This window comes from Oncorhynchus clarkii, unplaced genomic scaffold (genome assembly GCF_045791955.1).
Source record: "Oncorhynchus clarkii lewisi isolate Uvic-CL-2024 unplaced genomic scaffold, UVic_Ocla_1.0 unplaced_contig_463_pilon_pilon, whole genome shotgun sequence".
Taxonomy (NCBI): Eukaryota; Metazoa; Chordata; class Actinopteri; order Salmoniformes; family Salmonidae; genus Oncorhynchus; species Oncorhynchus clarkii.
Genome location: NW_027258116.1, coordinates 102,438 through 126,608, shown reverse-complemented (window position 1 = coordinate 126,608; position 24,171 = coordinate 102,438). Strand labels below are relative to the sequence as shown.

The 24,171-nt window shown below is 47.0% G+C and overlaps 1 protein-coding gene across 1 annotated transcript; it reads left to right on the top strand.

Annotated features, from left to right (window-relative positions):
• The first annotated feature begins 1,368 nt into the window (after positions 1–1,368).
• LOC139395725 (protein kinase C beta type) lies at positions 1,369–23,347 on the top strand. Its single transcript, XM_071143068.1, has 10 exons — positions 1,369–1,460; positions 3,380–3,523; positions 4,114–4,287; positions 6,640–6,731; positions 6,845–6,907; positions 17,868–18,006; positions 19,253–19,333; positions 19,450–19,557; positions 19,645–19,785; positions 22,996–23,347. Exons 2-10 carry the CDS (start codon positions 3,494–3,496, stop codon positions 23,143–23,145), a joined length of 978 nt encoding a protein of 325 aa, XP_070999169.1. The 5' UTR covers positions 1,369–1,460; positions 3,380–3,493; the 3' UTR covers positions 23,146–23,347.
• Positions 23,348–24,171: the final 824 nt, after the last annotated feature.

Below are 24,171 nucleotides of genomic sequence, written 5' to 3'. Positions count from 1 at the left end.
TAATCTGTAATGTTAATCTGTAGTGTTAATCTGTAGTGTTCATCTGTAGTGTTCATCTGTAGTGTTCATCTGTAGTGTTCATCTGTAGTGTTCATCTGTAGTGGTAATCTGTAGTGTTAGTGTTAATCTGTAGTGTTCATCTGTAGTGTTAGTGTTCATCTGTAGTGTTCATCTGTAGTGTTCATCTGTAGTGTTAGTGTCAATCTGTAGTGTTCATCTGTAGTGTTAATCTGTAGTGTTCATCTGTAGTGTTCATCTGTAGTGTTCATCTGTAGTGGTAATCTGTAGTGTTCATCTGTAGTGTTAGTGTTCATCTGTAGTGTTAATCTGTAGTGTTCATCTGTAGTGTTAATCTGTAGTGTTAATCTGTAGTGTTCATCTGTAGTGTTCATCTGTAGTGTTCATCTGTAGTGTTAGTGTTCATCTGTAGTGTCAATCTGTAGTGTTCATCTGTAGTGTTAATCTGTAGTGTTCATCTGTAGTGTTAATCTGTAGTGTTAATCTGTAGTGTTCATCTGTAGTGTTAGTGTTCATCTGTAGTGTTAATCTGTAGTGTTCATCTGTAGTGTTAATCTGTAGTGTTAATCTGTAGTGTTCATCTGTAGTGTTCATCTGTAGTGTTAGTGTTCATCTGTAGTGTTAATCTGTAGTGTTCATCTGTAGTGTTAATCTGTAGTGTTCATCTGTAGTGTTCATCTGTAGTGTTCATCTGTAGTGTTCATCTGTAGTGTTAATCTGTAATGTTAATCTGTAGTGTTCATCTGTAGTGTTCATCTGTAGTGTTCATCTGTAGTGTTCATCTGTAGTGTTCATCTGTAGTGGTAATCTGTAGTGTTCATCTGTAGTGTTAGTGTTCATCTGTAGTGTTCATCTGTAGTGTTCATCTGTAGTGTTCATCTGTAGTGGTAATCTGTAGTGTTCATCTGTAGTGTTAGTGTTCATCTGTAGTGTTCATCTGTAGTGTTCATCTGTAGTGTTCATCTGTAGTGTTCATCTGTAGTGGTAATCTGTAGTGTTCATCTGTAGTGTTAGTGTTCATCTGTAGTGTTAATCTGTAGTGTTAGTGTTCATCTGTAGTGTTCATCTGTAGTGTTCATCTGTAGTGTTCATCTGTAGTGGTAATCTGTAGTGTTAGTGTTAATCTGTAGTGTTAGTGTTCATCTGTAGTGTTAATCTGTAGTGTTAGTGTTCATCTGTAGTGTTCATCTGTAGTGTTCATCTGTAGTGGTAATCTGTAGTGTTCATCTGTAGTGTTAGTGTTAATCTGTAGTGTCCATCTGTAGTGTTAGTGTTCATCTGTAGTGTTCATCTGTAGTGTTCATCTGTAGTGTTCATCTGTAGTGTTCATCTGTATATTCTACAGGTTTAAATTGTTGTCCCAGGAGGAGGGAGAATACTTTAATGTTCCTGTCCAACCAGACGGAGAAGACGGCAACGAGGAACTACGACAAAAGTTTGAGGTGAGAGAAACCGATGACATCACTGGCGGGAAGTGGGCGTGTCAACCAGAGGGAGGGATGCTGGTATTAAATCCTAGACTGCAGTCCAAACACATCATTTTTTTACCCGCTCAGCCCCTCGCGCTAATCCACCTTCCCTCGGGGGGGAATCCCCGTCGAAACCAGATGCAGTTTGATTTCCATCTTAAGTGGAGGTCCAATTCACTAACGTTACCCCATCGGCTCTCGATTTAGGCCCGAATTAGGCCAAACTCTATATGTAACAGTCCCCTGTTCCAACCTCTATGTAACAGTCCCCTGTTCTAACCTCTATATGTAACAGTCCCCTGTTCCAACCTCTATGTAACAGTCCCCTGTTCCAACCTCTATGTAACAGTCCCCTGTTCCAACCTCTATATGTATGTAACAGTCCCCTGTTCCAACCTCTATGTAACAGTCCCCTGTTCCAACCTCTATGTAACTGTCCCCTGTTCCAACCTCTATATGTAACAGTCCCCTGTTCCAACCTCTATGTAACAGTCCCCTGTTCTAACCTCTATATGTAACAGTCCCCTGTTCCAACCTCTATGTAACAGTCCCCTGTTCCAACCTCTATGTAACAGTCCCCTGTTCCAACCTCTATATGTATGTAACAGTCCCCTGTTCCAACCTCTATGTAACAGTCCCCTGTTCCAACCTCTATGTAACTGTCCCCTGTTCCAACCTCTATATGTAACAGTCCCCTGTTCCAACCTCTATGTAACAGTCCCCTGTTCCAACCTCTATGTAACAGTCCCCTGTTCCAACCTCTATGTAACAGTCCCCTGTTCCAACCTCTATATGTATGTAACAGTCCCCTGTTCCAACCTCTATGTAACAGTCCCCTGTTCCAACCTCTACATGTATGTAACAGTCCCCTGTTCCAACGTCTATGTAACAGTCCCCTGTTCCAACCTCTATGTAACAGTCCCCTGTTCCAACCTCTATGTAACAGTCCCCTGTTCCAACCTCTATATGTATGTAACAGTCCCCTGTTCCAACCTCTATGTAACAGTCCCCTGTTCCAACCTCTACATGTATGTAACAGTCCCCTGTTCCAACCTCTATGTAACAGTCCCCTGTTCCAACGTCTATGTAACAGTCCCCTGTTCCAACCTCTATGTAACAGTCCCCTGTTCCAACCTCTATGTAACAGTCCCCTGTTCCAACCTCTATATGTAACAGTCCCCTGTTCCAACCTCTATGTAACAGTCCCCTGCTCCAACCTCTATGTAACAGTCCCCTGTTCTAACCTCTATATGTCTGTAACAGTCCCCTGTTCTAACCTCTATATGTCTGTAACAGTCCCTTGTTCTAACCTCTATGTCTGTAACAGTCCCCTGTTCTAACCTCTGTGTGTCTGTAACAGTCCCCTGTTCTAACCTCTGTATGTCTGTAACAGTCCCCTGTTCTAACCTCTGTGTGTCTGTAACAGTCCCCTGTTCTAACCTCTATGTAACAGTCCCCTGTTCTAACCTCTGTATGTCTGTAACAGTCCCCTGTTCTAACCTCTGTATGTCTGTAACAGTCCCCTGTTCTAACCTCTATGTAACAGTCTCCTGTTCTAACCTCTGTATGTCTGTAACAGTCCCCTGTTCTAACCTCTATGTAACAGTCCCCTGTTCTAACCTCTGTATGTCTGTAACAGTCCCCTGTTCTAACCTCTATGTAACAGTCCCCTGTTCTAACCTCTGTATGTCTGTAACAGTCCTCTGACCGTGATGAATGACGTGAGCTTAATGTTTAGACAGAGAAAAGCAGATATTTATACTCTTCAGTCCTGACTGCCATTCTTCTAGATTGAAGAACATGTAATTACGTTTTTATGTCAGTTATCAAACTATCAAAATGTTGACCTAAGAAACTGTAACTCTGATCATGAAGTTGTCTCTCCCCGTCAGAGGGCTAAGATTGGTCCCGGGAAGAACACAGACGGCTCCTCCTCTAACTCCACCTCTAAGTACGATAGCAACGGTAACCAGGACCGCGTCAAACTGACAGACTTCAACTTCATTATGGTGTTGGGCAAGGGCAGCTTCGGGAAGGTACGTGGTGGAGAGACTGTATGGGGGGGGGCAGAGAGACTGTATGGGGGGGGGACGGAGAGACTGTATGTGGGGGGGGGGAGACTGTATGGGGGGGACAGAGAGACCGGATGTGGGGGGGTGGAGAGACTGTATGGGGGGGACGGAGAGACTGTATGGGGGGGACGGAGAGACTGTATGGGGGGGGTGGAGAGACTGTATGGGGGGGGTGGAGAGACTGTATGTGGGGGGGACGGAGAGACTGTATGTGGGGGGGGGGGAGACTGTATGGGGGGGACAGAGAGACCGGATGTGGGGGGGGGCCGTATGGGGGGGACAGAGAGACTCTGTGGGGGGGGGACAGAGAGAGACTGTGGGGGGGGACGGAGAGACTGTATGGGGGGACAGACAGAGAGACTGTATGTGGGGGGAACAGAGAGACTGTATGTGTGTGCGTGGTGGGGGGGGTGGAGAGACTGTATGTGTGTGCGTGGTGGGGGGGGGGGGTGGAGAGACTGTGTGTGTGCGTGGTGGGGGGGGGGGGGGGAGAGACTGTATGTTGGGGATGGAGAGGGGGTGTGTTACTCTGTTAAATATCCCCTCGTCTCTAGGTGATGTTAGCAGAGCGTAAAGGAGCAGACGAGCTGTACGCCGTAAAGATCCTGAAGAAGGACGTGGTGATTCAGGATGATGATGTGGAGTGCACCATGGTGGAGAAGAGGGTCCTGGCTCTGTCCGGGAAACCTCCCTTCCTCACACAGCTCCACTCCTGTTTCCAGACCATGGTAAACACACACACACACAGAGGCAAACACACACACACACATGTCCTGACCAGCTCCACTCCTGCTTCCAGACCATGGTAAACACACACACACACAGAGGCAAACACACACACATGTCCTGACCAGCTCCACTCCTGCTTCCAGACCATGGTAAACACACACAGAGAGAAACACCATTCTCAAGAGCAGGTGGTCTGCTTTTATCAGTGTTTTCTGAGGTGGAATTCTGGGAATACTGAACAGTCTCTTCTCCTCCCTTGCTGTCTCTCTCTCTCTTTCTTTCTCTCTTTCTCTCTCTCTCTCTCTCTCTCTCTCTCTTTCTCAACCCTTGCTGTCTCTCTCCTCCCTCTCTTTGTCTTCTCTTGAGAGCCAGGTCTTTCTATGGTCTCCTCTTTCAATAGCAAGGCTATGCTCACTGAGTCTGTACATAGTCAAGGATTTTCTTAATGTTGGGTCAGTCACAGTGGTCAGGTGTTCTGCCATTGTGTTCTCTCTGTTTAGGGCCAGACAGCATTCAAGTTTGCTATGTTTTTTGGTTGATTCTTTCCAGTGTCAAAAAGTTATATTTTAGCTTTCTCATGATTTGATTGAGTCTAATTGTGTTTCTGTCCTAGACCGAGGCAGGTGTAGTTCTTTGTGTGCTCTAGAGCGACAGTGTCTAGATAGAATTTGTATTTGTGGTCCTGGCGACTGGACCTTTTTTGGAACACCATTATTTTGGTCTTCCTGTGATTTACTGTCAGGGCCCAGGTTTGACATAATCTGTGCAGAAGATCTAGGTGCTGCTGTAGGCCCTCCTTAGTTGGGGACAGAAGCACCAAATCAGACAGCAGACATTTGACTTCTGAATCTAGCAGGGGGAGGCCGGGTGCTGCAGATTGTTCTAGTGCCTTCGCCAATTTATTGATATATATGTTGAAGAGGGTGGGGCTTAAGCTGCATCCCTGTCTCACCCTGTGTGACGAAATGTGTGTGTTTTTGTGTCTAATAGAGTGGGTTAGGTCTGCTCTATACCAAGTTACCCACTGAGTCTCTTCCCTGTCTAATAGAGTGGGTTAGGTCTGCTCTATACCAAGTTACCCACTGAGTCTCTTCCCTGTCTAATAGAGTGGGTTAGGTCTGCTCTATACCAAGTTACCCACTGAGTCTCTTCCCTGTCTAATAGAGTGGGTTAGGTCTGCTCTATACCAAGTTACCCACTGAGTCTCTTCCCTGTCTAATAGAGTGGGTTAGGTCTGCTCTATACCAAGTTACCCACTGAGTCTCTTCCCTGTCTAATAGAGTGGGTTAGGTCTGCTCTATACCAAGTTACCCACTGAGCCTCTTCCCTGTCTAATAGAGTGGGTTAGGTCTGCTCTATACCAAGTTACCCACTGAGTCTCTTCCCTGTCTAATAGAGTGGGTTAGGTCTGCTCTATACCAAGTTACCCACTGAGTCTCTTCCCTGTCTAATAGAGTGGGTTAGGTCTGCTCTATACCAAGTTACCCACTGAGTCTCTTCCCTGTCTAATAGAGTGGGTCAGGTCTGCTCTCTGATATAGTGAAGGCTTTGCGTTCCATAAAGTGTCCAGTGTTGTTGGTCGTGTGGTTCGGTCTCAGGCCAGTAAGTGTGAACAGAGCCTGCTGGGCATCTGGTACATGCCATTGGCTTGGGCTTAGTGTAAGAGTGGGTTTTGGGCCTGTTTGCCTGCTCACGGCCTGGGCGTGTGTTTGACTTTCATGTTGAGGCCCTCTTTGCGGGAGTGGGGGGGCATGGGGTGGGCAGGAGAGGCTTAGGTCTGATCTGAGGGGGCGGTCTATGTGAGTACAATCTGTTGCTTGTGTGTGTCCTCAGTGGGTGTGGGGTGTTGTCAGGGGTTGACGGGGGGTGCTAGGAGGGTGTGTGGGGTCCCCTGGGTTTGGGGTTATTCATTTATCTGTCTTGCTGTGATGTCAAAGCTATGGTCAGGGTCTGATGTGGACTGTTCTGCTGGCTTCTCTGCGGGGGTGGCCACCTCTCTAATGGGTTGTTCTACTGGCTTCTCTGCGGGGGTGGCCAGCTCTCTAATGGGTTGTTCTCTGTCACTCGTCATCGTTCTCACCCTCTCCTCCAGCAGTCTGATCCTCTCCTCCAGCAGTCTGATCCTCTCCTCTAGTGCCCCTGTTCTTCTCCTGCTCTTTCTCCTGTTGAAGTTGTCTCACCACAGTCCAGAGTGCAGATATGTCTCTCTCTCCACCTCCAGCTCTCGGGGTCTGCTTGAAGGGGTGTTGTTGTTGATGGAGTGTCTCTCCCCCCTCTCTCTCTCTCTCTCCAGGACAGGTTATATTTTGTGATGGAGTGTCTCTCCCCCCTCCCTCTCTCTCTCTCTCCAGGACAGGTTATATTTTGTGATGGAGTATATCAACGGAGGAGACCTCATGTATCAGATCCAGCAGGTCGGCAAGTTCAAGGAACCCCACGCTGTGTGAGTACACACACACACACACACACACACACACACACACACACACACACACACACACACACACACACCTCTGTGCCTGGTCTAACTGTGTGTGTGTGTGTGTGTGTGTGTAGTTTCTATGCTGCAGAGATCTCCATCGGCCTCCTCTTCCTCCATTCCAAAGGCATCGTTTACCGGTGAGTGACTGTTTTACTCCATGTTTGTTACGTGTGGTATTCCGTCTGGCCCCGCGGCCTTATGAATGTTTGTCAGCAAGACAAACGGAGCTGATCGTGGACTAGGGGAAACAGAGGGCCGAGCATCAACCTGTTGTAGTGGAGCCTCAGCATCCACATCCCTAATGGTCTGTCTTGGTCCAAACACACTAACACAGTCAGTGGAAACGGGCACGACGACGCCTCTTCCCCCTCAGGAGACTGAAACGATTTGTCCCTCAGATCCGCAGCAGTCTAAGGCACTGCATCTCAGGGCTACGGGCGTCACTACAGACCCTGGTTCGATTCCAGGCCGTATCACAACCGGCCGTGATTGGGAGTCCCATAGGGCGGCGCACAATTTGGCCCAGCGTGGTCCGGGTTTGGCCGGGGTAGGCCGTCAATGTAAATAAGAATTTGTTCTTAACTGACTTGCCTAGTTACATATTACCTCAACAACCTCATACCCCTGCACATTGACTCGGTACTTGTACTCCTTGTACATAGTCTCATTGTTGTGTCTCTATTTCCTTTGTTATTTTTTTTGCAAATTTGTCTTACTTTTTAACTCTGCGTTGTTGGGAAAGGGCTCTTAAGTAAGCATTTCACAGGAACAGCTGGTGCTCTCACGCATGGTTCAGTGTTGCTTGTTTCGAAGCAAGCATAGAAGGCATTTAGCTTGTCTGGTAGGCTCGCATCACTGGTGTCGTGATTTGACTTTTAACATGAATGTAAAGACTGTTATTTATCGAATCAACCTAAATATGGTTAATTGTTACGCAATTTAAATTAAACATGTAACAATTAACTCATTAGGATCTGGGGCACCATGCGGTTCTTTAAAGAGTTACCAGCTCCCAAATTGAACTCTAAAGGTCTTTACCTATCACATCTATAAACAGGCAACTTATTCATCATAACCTCGTATCATATCACCATTCTGAACGGTCCTTCTTGTTATTGATCATAACCTCGTATCATATCATCATTCTGAACAGTCCTTCTTGTTATTGATCATAACCTCGTATCATATCATCATTCTGAACAGTCCTTGTTATTGATCATAACCTCGTATCATATCATCATTCTGAACAGTCCTTCTTGTTATTGATCATAACCTCGTATCATATCACCATTCTGAACGGTCCTTCTTGTTATTGATCATAACCTCGTATCATATCATCATTCTGAACAGTCCTTCTTGTTATTGATCATAACCTCGTATCATATCATCATTCTGAACAGTCCTTCTTGTTATTGATCATAACCTCGTATCATATCACCATTCTGAACAGTCCTTCTTGTTATTGATCATAACCTCGTATCATATCACCATTCTGAACAGTCCTTCTTGTTATTCATCATAACCTCGTATCATATCATCATTCTGAACAGTCCTTCTTGTTATTGATCATAACCTCGTATCATATCACCATTCTGAACAGTCCTTCTTGTTATTGATCATAACCTCGTATCATATCATCATTCTGAACAGTCCTTCTTGTTATTGATCATAACCTCGTATCATATCATCATTCTGAACAGTCCTTCTTGTTATTGATCATAACCTCGTATCATATCACCATTCTGAACGGTCCTTCTTGTTATTGATCATAACCTCGTATCATATCATCATTCTGAACAGTCCTTCTTGTTATTGATCATAACCTCGTATCATATCATCATTCTGAACAGTCCTTCTTGTTATTGATCATAACCTCGTATCATATCATCATTCTGAACAGTCCTTCTTGTTATTGATCATAACCTCGTATCATATCATCATTCTGAACAGTCCTTCTTGTTATTGATCATAACCTCGTATCATATCATCATTCTGAACAGTCCTTCTTGTTATTGATCATAACCTCGTATCATATCACCATTCTGAACAGTCCTTCTTGTTATTGATCATAACCTCGTATCATATCACCATTCTGAACAATCCTTCTTGTTTCTGCAAAAACCAAGTGAGTCCTCCAGATCAGAGGCAGTAGGGATGACCAGGGATGTTCTCTGTTTAGTGAGTCCTCCAGATCAGAGGCAGTAGGGATGACCAGGGATGTTCTCTGTTTAGTGAGTCCTCCAGATCAGAGGCAGTAGGGATGGACCAGGGATGTTCTCTGTTTAGTGAGTCCTCCAGATCAGAGGCAGTAGGGATGACCAGGGATGTTCTCTGTTTAGTGAGTCCTCCAGATCAGAGGCAGTAGGGATGGACCAGGGATGTTCTCTGTTTAGTGTGTGAATTGGACCATTTTCCTGTCATAATGTAACAACTATCTTTTGGGTGTCAGGGAAAATGTATGGAGTAAAAAGTACATTATTGTCTTTAGGAATGTAGTGAAGTAAAAGTTGGCAAAAATATAAATAGTGAAGTACAGAAACCCTAAAAAACAACATAAATAGTCATTTAAAGTATTTTTACTATAAGTATTTAGTATTTATTAGGAGGGCTCACTAAACAGAGAACATCCCTGGTCATCCCTACTGCCTCTGATCTGGAGGACTCACTAAACAGAGAACATCCCTGGTCATCCCTACTGCCTCTGATCTGGAGGACTCACTAAACAGAGAACATCCCTGGTCCATCCCCACTGCCTCTGATCTGGAGGACTCACTAAACAGAGAACATCCCTGGTCATCCTCTACTGCCTCTGATCTGGAGGACTCACTAAACAGAGAACATCCCTGGTCCATCCCTACTGCCTCTGATCTGGAGGACTCACTAAACAGAGAACATCCCTGGTCATCCCTACTGCCTCTGATCTGGAGGACTCCCTAAACAGAGAACGTCCCTGGTCATCCCTACTGCCTCTGATCTGGTGGACTCACTAAACAGAGAACATCCCTGGTCATCCCTTCTGCCTCTGATCTGGAGAACTCACTAAACAGAGAACATCCCTGGTCATCCCTTCTGCCTCTGATCTGGAGGACTCACTAAACAGAGAACATCCCTGGTCATCCCTACTGCCTCTGATCTGGAGGACTCACTAAACAGAGAACATCCCTGGTCATCCCTACTGCCTCTGATCTGGAGGACTCACTAAACAGAGAACATCCCTGGTCATCCCTACTGCCTCTGATCTGGTGGACTCACTAAACAGAGAACATCCCTGGTCATCCCTACTGCCTCTGATCTGGAGGACTCACTAAACAGAGAACATCCATGGTCATCCCTATACCCTCTGATCTGGAGGACTCACTAAACAGAGAACATCCCTGGTCATCCCTACTGCCTCTGATCTGGAGGACTCACTAAACAGAGAACATCCCTGGTCGTCCCTACTGCCTCTGATCTGGAGGACTCACTAAACAGAGAACATCCCTGGTCGTCCCTACTGCCTCTGATCTGGAGGACTCACTAAACAGAGAACATCCCTGGTCATCCCTATACCCTCTGATCTGGAGGACTCACTAAACAGAGAACATCCCTGGTCATCCCTACTGCCTCTGATCTGGAGGACTCACTAAACAGAGAACATCCCTGGTCATCCCTACTGCCTCTGATCTGGAGGACTCACTAAACAGAGAACATCCCTGGTCGTCCCTACTGCCTCTGATCTGGAGGACTCACTAAACAGAGAACATCCCTGGTCGTCCCTACTGCCTCTGATCTGGAGGACTCACTAAACAGAGAACATCCCTGGTCGTCCCTACTGCCTCTGATCTGGAGGACTCACTAAACAGAGAACATCCCTGGTCGTCCCTACTGTCTCTGATCTGGAGGACTCACTAAACAGAGAACATCCCTGGTCATCCCTACTGTCTCTGATCTGGAGGACTCACTAAACAGAGAACATCCCTGGTCATCCCTACTGCCTCTGATCTGGAGGACTCACTAAACAGAGAACATCCCTGGTCATCCCTACTGACTCTGATCTGGAGGACTCACTAAACAGAGAACATCCCTGGTCGTCCCTACTGACTCTGATCTGGAGGACTCACTAAACAGAGAACATCCCTGGTCATCCCTACTGCCTCTGATCTGGAGGACTCACTAAACAGAGAACATCCCTGGTCGTCCCTACTGCCTCTGATCTGGAGGACTCACTAAACAGAGAACATCCCTGGTCATCCCTACTGCCTCTGATCTGGAGGACTCACTGAACAGAGAACATCCCTGGTCATCCCTACTGCCTCTGATCTGGAGGACTCACTAAACAGAGAACATCCCTGGTCATCCCTACTGCCTCTGATCTGGAGGACTCACTAAACAGAGAACATCCCTGGTCATCCCTACTGCCTCTGATCTGGAGGACTCACTAAACAGAGAACATCCCTGGTCATCCCTACTGCCTCTGATCTGGAGGACTCACTAAACAGAGAACATCCCTGGTCGTCCCTACTGCCTCTGATCTGGAGGACTCACTAAACAGAGAACATCCCTGGTCATCCCTACTGCCTCTGATCTGGAGGACTCACTAAACAGAGAACATCCCTGGTCATCCCTACTGCCTCTGATCTGGAGGACTCACTAAACAGAGAACATCCCTGGTCATCCCTACTGCCTCTGATCTGGAGGACTCACTAAACAGAGAACATCCCTGGTCGTCCCTACTGCCTCTGATCTGGAGGACTCACTAAACAGAGAACATCCCTGGTCATCCCTACTGCCTCTGATCTGGAGGACTCACTAAACAGAGAACATCCCTGGTCGTCCCTACTGCCTCTGATCTGGAGGACTCACTAAACAGAGAACATCCCTGGTCGTCCCTACTGCCTCTGATCTGGAGGACTCACTAAACAGAGAACATCCCTGGTCGTCCCTACTGCCTCTGATCTGGAGGACTCACTAAACAGAGAACATCCCTGGTCATCCCTACTGCCTCTGATCTGGAGGACTCACTAAACAGAGAACATTCCTGGTCGTCCCTACTGCCTCTGATCTGGAGGACTCACTAAACAGAGAACATCCCTGGTCATCCCTACTGCCTCTGATCTGGAGGACTCACTAAACAGAGAACATCCCTGGTCATCCCTACTGCCTCTGATCTGGAGGACTCACTAAACAGAGAACATCCCTGGTCATCCCTACTGCCTCTGATCTGGAGGACTCACTAAACAGAGAACATCCCTGGTCATCCCTACTGCCTCTGATCTGGAGGACTCACTAAACAGAGAACATCCCTGGTCATCCCTACTGCCTCTGATCTGGAGGACTCACTAAACAGAGAACATCCCTGGTCATCCCTACTGCCTCTGATCTGGAGGACTCACTAAACAGAGAACATCCCTGGTCATCCCTACTGCCTCTGATCTGGAGGACTCACTAAACAGAGAACATCCCTGGTCATCCCTACTGCCTCTGATCTGGAGGACTCACTAAACAGAGAACATCCCTGGTCGTCCCTACTGCCTCTGATCTGGAGGACTCACTAAACAGAGAACATCCCTGGTCATCCCTACTGCCTCTGATCTGGAGGACTCACTAAACAGAGAACATCCCTGGTCATCCCTACTGCCTCTGATCTGGTGGACTCACTAAACACAAAACATCCCTGGTCATCCCTACTGCCTCTGATCTGGAGGACTCACTAAACAGAAAACATCCCTGGTCATCCCTACTGCCTCTGATCTGGAGGACTCACTAAACAGAGAACATCCCTGGTCATCCCTACTGCCTCTGATCTGGAGGACTCACTAAACAGAGAACATCCCTGGTCATCCCTACTGCCTCTGACCTGGAGGACTCACTAAACAGAGAACATCCCTGGTCATCCCTACTGCCTCTGATCTGGAGGACTCACTAAACAGAGAACATCCCTGGTCATCCCTACTGCCTCTGATCTGGTGGACTCACTAAACACAAAACATCCCTGGTCATCCCTACTGCCTCTGATCTGGAGGACTCACTAAACAGAAAACATCCCTGGTCATCCCTACTGCCTCTGATCTGGAGGACTCACTAAACAGAGAACATCCCTGGTCATCCCTACTGCCTCTGATCTGGAGGACTCACTAAACAGAGAACATCCCTGGTCATCCCTACTGCCTCTGATCTGGAGGACTCACTAAACAGAGAACATCCCTGGTCATCCCTACTGCCTCTGACCTGGAGGACTCACTAAACAGAGAACATCCCTGGTCATCCCTACTGCCTCTGATCTGGAGGACTCACTAAACAGAGAACATCCCTGGTCATCCCTACTGCCTCTGATCTGGAGGACTCACTAAACAGAGAACATCCCTGGTCATCCCTACTGCCTCTGATCTGGAGGACTCACTAAACAGAGAACATCCCTGGTCATCCCTACTGCCTCTGACCTGGAGGACTCACTAAACAGAGAACATCCCTGGTCATCCCTACTGCCTCTGATCTGGAGGACTCACTAAACAGAGAACATCCCTGGTCATCCCTACTGCCTCTGATCTGGTGGACTCACTAAACACAAAACATCCCTGGTCATCCCTACTGCCTCTGATCTGGAGGACTCACTAAACAGAAAACATCCCTGGTCATCCCTACTGCCTCTGATCTGGAGGACTCACTAAACAGAGAACATCCCTGGTCATCCCTACTGCCTCTGATCTGGAGGACTCACTAAACAGAGAACATCCCTGGTCGTCCCTACTGCCTCTGATCTGGAGGACTCACTAAACAGAGAACATCCCTGGTCGTCCCTACTGCCTCTGATCTGGAGGACTCACTAAACAGAGAACATCCCTGGTCGTCCCTACTGCCTCTGATCTGGAGGACTCACTAAACAGAGAACATCCCTGGTCGTCCCTACTGCCTCTGATCTGGAGGACTCACTAAACAGAGAACATCCCTGGTCGTCCCTACTGCCTCTGATCTGGAGGACTCACTAAACAGAGAACATCCCTGGTCATCCCTACTGCCTCTGATCTGGAGGACTCACTAAACAGAGAACATTCCTGGTCGTCCCTACTGCCTCTGATCTGGAGGACTCACTAAACAGAGAACATCCCTGGTCATCCCTACTGCCTCTGATCTGGAGGACTCACTAAACAGAGAACATCCCTGGTCATCCCTACTGCCTCTGATCTGGAGGACTCACTAAACAGAGAACATCCCTGGTCATCCCTACTGCCTCTGATCTGGAGGACTCACTAAACAGAGAACATCCCTGGTCATCCCTACTGCCTCTGATCTGGAGGACTCACTAAACAGAGAACATCCCTGGTCATCCCTACTGCCTCTGATCTGGAGGACTCACTAAACAGAGAACATCCCTGGTCATCCCTACTGCCTCTGATCTGGAGGACTCACTAAACAGAGAACATCCCTGGTCATCCCTACTGCCTCTGATCTGGAGGACTCACTAAACAGAGAACATCCCTGGTCATCCCTACTGCCTCTGATCTGGAGGACTCACTAAACAGAGAACATCCCTGGTCGTCCCTACTGCCTCTGATCTGGAGGACTCACTAAACAGAGAACATCCCTGGTCATCCCTACTGCCTCTGATCTGGAGGACTCACTAAACAGAGAACATCCCTGGTCATCCCTACTGCCTCTGATCTGGTGGACTCACTAAACACAAAACATCCCTGGTCATCCCTACTGCCTCTGATCTGGAGGACTCACTAAACAGAAAACATCCCTGGTCATCCCTACTGCCTCTGATCTGGAGGACTCACTAAACAGAGAACATCCCTGGTCATCCCTACTGCCTCTGATCTGGAGGACTCACTAAACAGAGAACATCCCTGGTCATCCCTACTGCCTCTGACCTGGAGGACTCACTAAACAGAGAACATCCCTGGTCATCCCTACTGCCTCTGATCTGGAGGACTCACTAAACAGAGAACATCCCTGGTCATCCCTACTGCCTCTGATCTGGTGGACTCACTAAACACAAAACATCCCTGGTCATCCCTACTGCCTCTGATCTGGAGGACTCACTAAACAGAAAACATCCCTGGTCATCCCTACTGCCTCTGATCTGGAGGACTCACTAAACAGAGAACATCCCTGGTCATCCCTACTGCCTCTGATCTGGAGGACTCACTAAACAGAGAACATCCCTGGTCATCCCTACTGCCTCTGACCTGGAGGACTCACTAAACAGAGAACATCCCTGGTCATCCCTACTGCCTCTGACCTGGAGGACTCACTAAACAGAGAACATCCCTGGTCATCCCTACTGCCTCTGACCTGGAGGACTCACTAAACAGAGAACATCCCTGGTCATCCCTACTGCCTCTGACCTGGAGGACTCACTAAACAGAGAACATCCCTGGTCATCCCTACTGCCTCTGATCTGGAGGACTCACTAAACAGAGAACATCCCTGGTCATCCCTACTGCCTCTGACCTGGAGGACTCACTAAACAGAGAACATCCCTGGTCATCCCTACTGCCTCTGATCTGGAGGACTCACTAAACAGAGAACATCCCTGGTCGTCGCTACTGCCTCTGATCTGGAGGACTCACTAAACAGAGAACATCCCTGGTCGTCCCTACTGCCTCTGATCTGGAGGACTCACTAAACAGAGAACATCCCTGGTCATCCCTACTGCCTCTGATCTGGAGGACTCACTAAACAGAGAACATCCCTGGTCATCCCTACTGCCTCTGATCTGGAGGACTCACTAAACAGAGAACATCCCTGGTCATCCCTACTGCCTCTGATCTGGAGGACTCACTAAACAGAGAACATCCCTGGTCATCCCTACTGCCTCTGCTCTGGAGGACTCACTAAACAGAGAACATCCCTGGTCATCCCTACTGCCTCTGATCTGGTGGACTCACTAAACAGAGAACATCCCTGGTCATCCCTACTGCCTCTGATCTGGATGACTCCCTAAACAGAGAACATCCCTGGTCATCCCTACTGCCTCTGATCTGGAGGACTCACTAAACAGAAAACATCCCTGGTCATCCCTACTGCCTCTGATCTGGAGGACTCACTAAACAGAGAACATCCCTGGTCATCCCTACTGCCTCTGATCTGGAGGACTCACTAAACAGAGAACACCCCTGGTCATCCCTACTGCCTCTGATCTGGCGGACTCACTAAACAGAGAACATCCCTGGTCATCCCTACTGCCTCTGATCTGGAGGACTCACCAAACACAAATGTTTGGTTTGTAAATTATGTCTGAGTGTTGGAGCCCCTGGCTAAATGATGTCTGAGTGTTGGAGCCCCTGGCTAAATGATGTCTGAGTGTTGGAGCCCCTGGCTAAATGATGTCTGAGTGTTGGAGCCCCTGGCTAAATGATGTCTGAGTGTTGGAGCCCCTGGCTAAATGATGTCTGAGTGTTGGAGCCCCTGGCTAAATGATGTCTGAGTGTTGGAGCCCCTGGCTAAATGATGTCTGAGTGTTGGATCCCCTGGCTAAATGATGTCTGAGTGTTGGAGCCCCTGGCTAAATGATGTCTGAGTGTTGGAGCGTCCTGGCTAAATGATGTCTGAGTGTTGGAGCCCCTGGCTAAATGATGTCTGAGTGTTGGAGCCCCTGGCTAAATGATGTCTGAGTGTTGGAGCCCCTGGCTAAATGATGTCTGAGTGTTGGAGCCCCCTGGCTAAATGATGTCTGAGTGTTGGAGCCCCTGGCTAAATGATGTCTGAGTGTTGGAGCCCCTGGCTAAATGATGTCTGAGTGTTGGAGCCCCTGGCTAAATGATGTCTGAGTGTTGGAGCCCCTGGCTAAATGATGTCTGAGTGTTGGAGCCCCTGGCTAAATGATGTCTGAGTGTTGGAGCCGCTGGCTAAATGATGTCTGAGTGTTGGAGCCGCTGGCTAAATGATGTCTGAGTGTTGGAGCCCCTGGCTAAATGATGTCTGAGTGTTGGAGCCCCTGGCTATCCATCAATTTGTATTTATTTTTCATGGTGCCGTCTGGTTTGCTTAATATAAGGAATTTGAAATGGTTTATACTTTTTACTTTAGATACTTAAGTATATTTTAAACCAAATACTTTTAGACAAGTACTACTTGAGTAGTATTTTACTGGGTGACTTTCACTTTTACTTGAGTCATTTTCAGCACTTGGCCCGTTTTGTGAGCTTGTGTGTCCTACCACTTTGCGGCTGAGCCGTTGTTGCTCCTAGACGTTTCCCCTTCACAATAACAGCACTTACATTTGACTGAGGGAAGCTCTAGCAGGGCAGAAATGTGACGGACTGACTTGTTGGAAAGGTGGCATCCTATAACGGCGCCATGTTGAAAGTCACTGAGCTCTTCAGTAAGGCCATTCTACTGCCATTGCTTGTCTATGGAGATTGCATGGCTGTGTGCTCAATTTTATACACCAGTCAGCAACAGCGGTGTGGCTGAAACAACCCGAATGCCACATTTTGAAGGGGTGTCCACATACTTTTGGATATATATATATATAGTGTATGTTTAATATGTCTGTGCATGTATAATGTGTCTGTGTGTGTAACGTGTGTATGTAGGTTTAACGTGTGTGTGTGTGTGTGTGTGCCTCTCCTAGGGATCTGAAGCTGGACAACGTGATGCTGGATGCAGAAGGCCACATTAAGATAGTCTGTCTCTGTGTGCCTCTCCTAGGGATCTGAAGCTGGACAACGTGATGCTGGATGCAGAAGGCCACATTAAGATTGTCTGTCTCTGTGTGCCTCTCCTAGGGATCTGAAGCTGGACAACGTGATGCTGGATGCAGAAGGCCACATTAAGATAGTCTGTCTCTGTGTGCCTCTCCTAGGGATCTGAAGCTGGACAACGTGATGCTGGATGCAGAAGGCCACATTAAGATAGTCTGTCTCTGTGTGCCTCTCCTAGGGATCTGAAGCTGGACAACATGATGCTGGATGCAGAAGGCCACATTAAGATAGTCTGTCTCTGTGTGCCTCTCCTAGGGATCTGAAGCTGGACAACGTGATGCTGGATGCAGAAGGCCACATTAAGATAGTCTGTCTCTGTGTGCCTCTCCTAGGGATCTGAAGCTGGACAACGTGATGCTGGATGCAGAAGGCCACATTAAGATAGTCTGTCTCTGTGTGCCTCTCCTAGGGATCTGAAGCTGGACAACGTGATGCTGGATGCAGAAGGCCACATTAAGATCGCTGACTTTGGGATGTGCAAAGAGAACATGTTAGACGGTGTCACCACCAAGACCTTCTGTGGGACCCCAGACTACATCGCTCCTGAGGTAAGGATTGCTTCTGTTCTTCAACTCGCTTCTGTTACTCCCCTTAGTCCTCAAATCAAAATCAAATCAAATGTACGAAGGGCTATATAAATACATCAGCTGATATCTCAAAGTGCTGTACAGAAACCCAGCCTAAAACCCCAAACAGCAAGCAATGCAGGTGTAGAAGCACAGTGGCTAGGAAAAACTCCCTAGAAAGGCCAGAACCTAGGAAGAAACCTAGAGAGGAACCAGGCTATGTGGGGTGGCCAGTCCTCTTCTGGCTGTGTCGGGTGGAGATTATAACAGAACATGGCCAAGATGTTCAAATGTTCATAAATGACCAGCATGGTCGAATAATAATAAGGCAGAACAGTTGAAACTGGAGCAGCAGCACGGCCAGGTGGACTGGGGACAGCAAGGAGTCATCATGTCAGGTAGTCCTGAGGCATGGTCCTAGGGCTCAGGTCCTCCGAGAAAGAAAGAGAGAAAGAGAGAATTAGAGAGAGCACACTTAAATTCACACAGGACACCGAATAGGACAGAAGTACTCCAGATATAACAAACTGACCCTAGCCCCCCGACACATAAACTACTGCAGCATAAATACTGGAGGCTGAGACAGGAGGGGTCAGGAGACACTGTGGCCCCATCCGAGGACACCCCCGGACAGGGCCAAGCAGGAAGGATATAACCCCACCCACTTTGCCAAAGCACAGCCCCCACACCACTAGAGGGATATCTTCAACCACCAACTTACCATCCTGAGACAAGGCCGAGTATAGCCCACAAAGACCTCCGCCACGGCACAACCCAAAGGGGGGGGGGAGCCAACCCAGACAGGATAGTCCTCTATCCCTCTCTCCTCCCCCTTAGTCCTCTATCCTCCTTCTATCTCATCACTTGCTCCTCCCCCCTTAGTCCTCTATCTCATCCCTCTCTCCTACCCCCTTAGTCCTCTATCCTCCTCCTATCTCATCCCTCTCTACTCCCCCCCTTAGTCCTCTATCCTCCTCCTATCTCATCCCTCTCTCCTCCCCCTTAGTCCTCTATCCTCCTCCTATCTCATCCCTCTCTCCTCCCCCTTAGTCCTCTATCCTCTTCCTATCTCATCCCTCTCTCCTCCACCCCTTAGTCCTCTATCCTCCTCCTATCTCATTCCTCTCTCCTCCCCCTTAGTCCTCTATCCTTCTATCTCATCCCTCTCTCCTCCCCCCTTAGTCCTCTATCCTCCTCCTATCTCATCCCTCTCTCCTCCCCCCTCCAGATCATAGCGTACCAGCCCTATGGGAAGTCCGTGGACTGGTGGGCCTTTGGAGTTCTGCTCTACGAGATGCTGGCTGGACAGGTAGGTGTGTGTGTGTGTGTGTGTGTGTGTTATTTGTCTCGGTTCATCGTCTTACAGTACGTAGTGCAGAATGTCAGCGGTGTCCTCTCAGTGGCGCTCTGTGTGTCCCTCCCCAGCCTCCGTTCGATGGTGAGGACGAGGATGAGTTGTTTCAGTCCATCATGGAGCATCACGTCTCCTACCCCAAGTCCATGTCCAAGGAGGCTGTCGCCATCTGCAAAGGGGTGAGTATACACACTTACACTCTCTATCTCTCTCTCTCTCTCTCTCACACACACACACACACTCTGACCTCTGACCCCTGTCTCTAGTTGATGACCAAGCACCCAGGGAAGCGTCTGGGCTGTGGTCCGGAGGGGGAGAGGGATATAAAGGAACACGCTTTCTTTCGTTACATGGACTGGGACAAACTGGAGAACAAGGAAGTCCAGCCGCCCTTCAAACCCAAAGCTGTGAGTCTGACCTATATAACCTATATATATATATATATATATATATATATATACACTGGGACAAACTGGAGAACAAGGAAGTCCAGCCGCCCTTCAAACCCAAAGCTGTGAGTCTGACCTATATAACCTATCTCTCTCTCTCTATATATATATATATATATATACATATATGTAACAGTACAAATTTAGACCGTCCCCTCGCCCATACCCGGGCGCGAACTAGGGACCTTCTGCACACATCAACAGTCACCCTCGAAGCATCGTTACCCATCGCTCCACAAAAGCCGCGGCCCTTGCAGAGCAAGGGGAACTACTACTTCAAGGTCTCAGAGCAAGTGACGTCACTGATTGAAACGCTATTTAGCGCCCACGCTAACTAAACTAGCCGTTTCACATCTGTTACATATACAGTGGGGCAAAAAAGTATTTAATCAGCCACCAATTGTGCGAGTTCTCCCACTTAAAAAGATGAGAAGAGGCCTGTAATTTTCATCATAGGTACACTTCAACTATGACAGACAAAATGAGAGAGAAAAAATCCAGAAAATCACATTGTAGGATTTTTAATGAATTTATTTGCAAATTATGGTGGAAAATAAGTATTTGGTCACCTACAAACAAGCAAGATTTCTGGCTCTCACAGACCTGTAACTTCTTTAAGAGGCTCCTCTGTCCTCCACTCGTTACCTGTATTAATGGCACCTGTTTGAACTTGTTATCAGTATAAAAGACACCTGTACACAACCTCAAACAGTCACACTCCAAACTCCACTATGGCCAAGACCAAAGAGCTGTCAAAGGACACCAGAAACACAATTGTAGACCTGCACCACCAGGCTGGGAAGACTGAATCTGCAATAGGTAAGCAGCTTGGTTTGAAGAAATCAACTGTGGGAGCAATTATTAGGAAATGGAAGACATACAAGACCACTGATAATCTCCCTCGATCTGGGGCTCCACGCAAGATCTCACCCCGTGGGGTCAAAATGATCACAAGAATGGTGAGCAAAAATCCCAGAACCACACGGGGGAACCTAGTGAATGACCTGCAGAGAGCTGGGACCAAAGTAACAAAGCCTACCATCAGTTACACACTACGCCGCCAGGGACTCAAATCCTGCAGTGCCAGACGTGTCCCCCTGCTTAAGCCAGTACATGTCCAGGCCCGTCTGAAGTTTGTTAGAGAGCATTTGGATGATCCAGAAGAAGATTGGGAGAATGTCATATGGTCAGATGAAACCAAAATATAACTTTTTGGTAAAAACTCAACTCGTTGTGTTTGGAGGACAAAGAATGCTGAGTTGCATCCAAAGAACACCATACGTACTGTGAAGCATGGGGGTGGAAACATCATGCTTTGGGGCTGTTTTTCTGCAAAGGGACCAGGACGACTGATCCGTGTAAAGGAAAGAATGAATGGGGCCATGTATCGTGAGATTTTGAGTGAAAATCTCCTTCCATCAGCAAAGGCATTGAAGATGAAACATGGCTGGGTCTTTCAGCATGACAATGATCCCAAACACACCGCTCGGGCAACAAAGGAGTGGCTTCGTAAGAAGCATTTCAAGGTCCTGGAGTGGGGACTGAGTCATGAGGACTGGATGACTCCATCTACTTCATTATATTTATATTATGTTGTGGATGAGGACTTCATTATATTTATATTATGTTGTGGATGAGGACTTCATTATATTTATATTATGTTGTGGATGAGGACTTCATTATATTTATATTATGTTGTGGATGAGGACTTCATTATATTTATATTATGTTGTGGATGAGGACTGTATGACTCCATCTACTTCATTATATTATGTTGTGGATGAGGACTGGATGACTCCATCTACTTCATTATATTATGTTGTGGATGAGGACTTCATTATATTTATATTATGTTGTGGATGAGGACTGTATGACTCCATCTACTTCATTATATTATGTTGTGGATGAGGACTGGATGACTCCATCTACTTCATTATATTATGTTGTGCATGAGGACTGTATGACTCCATCTACTTCATTATATTATGTTGTGGATGAGGACTGGATGACTCCATCTACTTCATTATATTATGTTGTGGATGAGGACTGGATGACTCTCCATCTGCTTCATTATATTATGTTGTGGATGAGGACTGGATGACTCCATCTACTTCATTATATTATGTTGTGGATGAGGACTGGATGACTCCATCTACTTCATTATATTATGTTGTGGATGAGGACTGGATGACTCCATCTAATTCATTATATTATGTTGTGGATGAGGACTGGATGACTCCATCTACTTCATTATATTATGTTGTGGATGAGGACTGGATGACTCCATCTACTTCATTATATTATGTTGTGGATGAGGACTGGATGACTCTCCATCTACTTCATTATATTATGTTGTGGATGAGGACTGGATGACTCTCCATCTACTTCATTATATTATGTTGTGGATGAGGACTGGATGACTCTCCATCTACTTCATTATATTATGTTGTGGATGAGGACTGGATGACTCTCCATCTACTTAATTATATTATGTTGTGGATGAGGACTGGATGACTCCATCTACTTCATTATATTATGTTGTGGATGAGGACTGGATGACTCCATCTACTTCATTATATTATGTTGTGGATGAGGACTGGATGACTCTCCATCTACTTCATTATATTATGTTGTGGATGAGGACTGGATGACTCTCCATCTACTTCATTATATTATGTTGTGGATGAGGACTGGATGACTCTCCATCTACTTCATTATATTATGTTGTGGATGAGGACTGGATGACTCCATCTACTTCATTAAATTATGTTGTGGATGAGGACTGGATGACTCTCCATCTACTTCATTATATTATGTTGTGGATGAGGACTGGATGACTCTCCATCTACTTCATTATATTATGTTGTGGATGAGGACTGGATGACTCTCCATCTACTTCATTATATTATGTTGTGGATGAGGACTGGATGACTCTCCATCTACTTCATTATATTATGTTGTGGATGAGGACTGGATGACTCCATCTACTTCATTATATTATGTTGTGGATGAGGACTGGATGACTCCATCTACTTCATTATATTATGTTGTGGATGAGGACTGGATGACTCTCCATCTACTTCATTATGTGTATCTTCTGTTTCTTCTCTGTTTTTTAATTCATCTCATCCATCCCTCTTCTCTCCCCCCCGCCCCCCTCCCCTACAGTGCGGTCGCGAGGCAGAGAACTTTGATCGTTTCTTTACCCGCCACCCCCCCGTCCTGACCCCCCCCGACCAGGAGGTCATCATGAACCTGGACCAGGAAGAGTTCCAGGGATTCTCATTCGTTAACCCAGAGTACCCCGACATGGACTGACCCATCACAGCTCTGCATTAGCTCCGTGATCCTGCCCCTCTTCCAGATCTCATATCATTCCATCACCAGGATATAGTTTAGGACCAAAAGGGTGTATCCCAGTTGTCTCTCCTCCCTCTTGAGCGTGCACTTGTTCACTACTCCTGAGTGGCGCGGCCGTCTAGTGGCATCTCAGTGCACGAAGCGTCACTACAGTGCCTGGTTCGAATCCCAGGCTGTGTCACATTCGGCCGTGATTGGGAGTCCTAAGAGGGCGGCGCACGATTGGCCCAGCGTCGTCCGGGTTTTGGCCTGTGGGGGGGGGGTAAGGTCGTCATTGTAAATAATAATGTGTTCTTAACTGACTTGCCTAGTTAAATAAAGATTAAATACATTTTTTTTTTATATATAAACACAAATATAAAAACATGATTGGCGTTAACCTGGAGTAGAGTCTCCATTTACCACTCATTTCCTTTCAAGTGAGGAAGTGTGTACTTTGGGAGGAAGGGGAGAGAATTGGGACATAGCCGAGGCCCTACCCATATCTACTGTTCTAACCTAAACACAGATCTAGGATCAGATTCCCCATGCCGCTAGTCTTAACTACCCATATCTACTGTTCAAACCTAAACACAGATCTAGGATCAGATTCCCCATGCCGCTAGTCTTAACTACCCATATCTACTGTTCTAACCTAAACACAGATCTAGGATCAGATTCCCCATGCCGCTAGTCTTAACTACCCATATCTACTGTTCAAACCTAAACACAGATCTAGGATCAGATTCCCCATGCCGCTAGTCTTAACTACCCATATCTACTGTTCTAACCTAAACACAGATCTAGGATCAGATTCCCCATGCCGCTAGTCTTAACTACCCATATCTACTGTTCTAACCTAAACACAGATCTAGGATCAGATTCCCCGTGCCCCTAGTCTTAACTACCCATATCTACTGTTCTAACCTAAACACAGATCTAGGATCAGATTCCCCATGCTGCTAGTCTTAACTACCCATATCTACTGTTCAAACCTAAACACAG

Excerpts from the sequence above, each read along its gene's own strand:
- LOC139395725 (XM_071143068.1), top strand. The coding sequence starts at position 3,494 with ATGGTGTTGGGCAAGGGCAGCTTCGGGAAG. Across the intron at positions 6,908-17,867 it reads TCCAAAGGCATCGTTTACCG|GGATCTGAAGCTGGACAACG; the intron begins GTGAGTGACTGT and ends TGCCTCTCCTAG. Across the intron at positions 19,334-19,449 it reads ACGAGATGCTGGCTGGACAG|CCTCCGTTCGATGGTGAGGA; the intron begins GTAGGTGTGTGT and ends GTCCCTCCCCAG.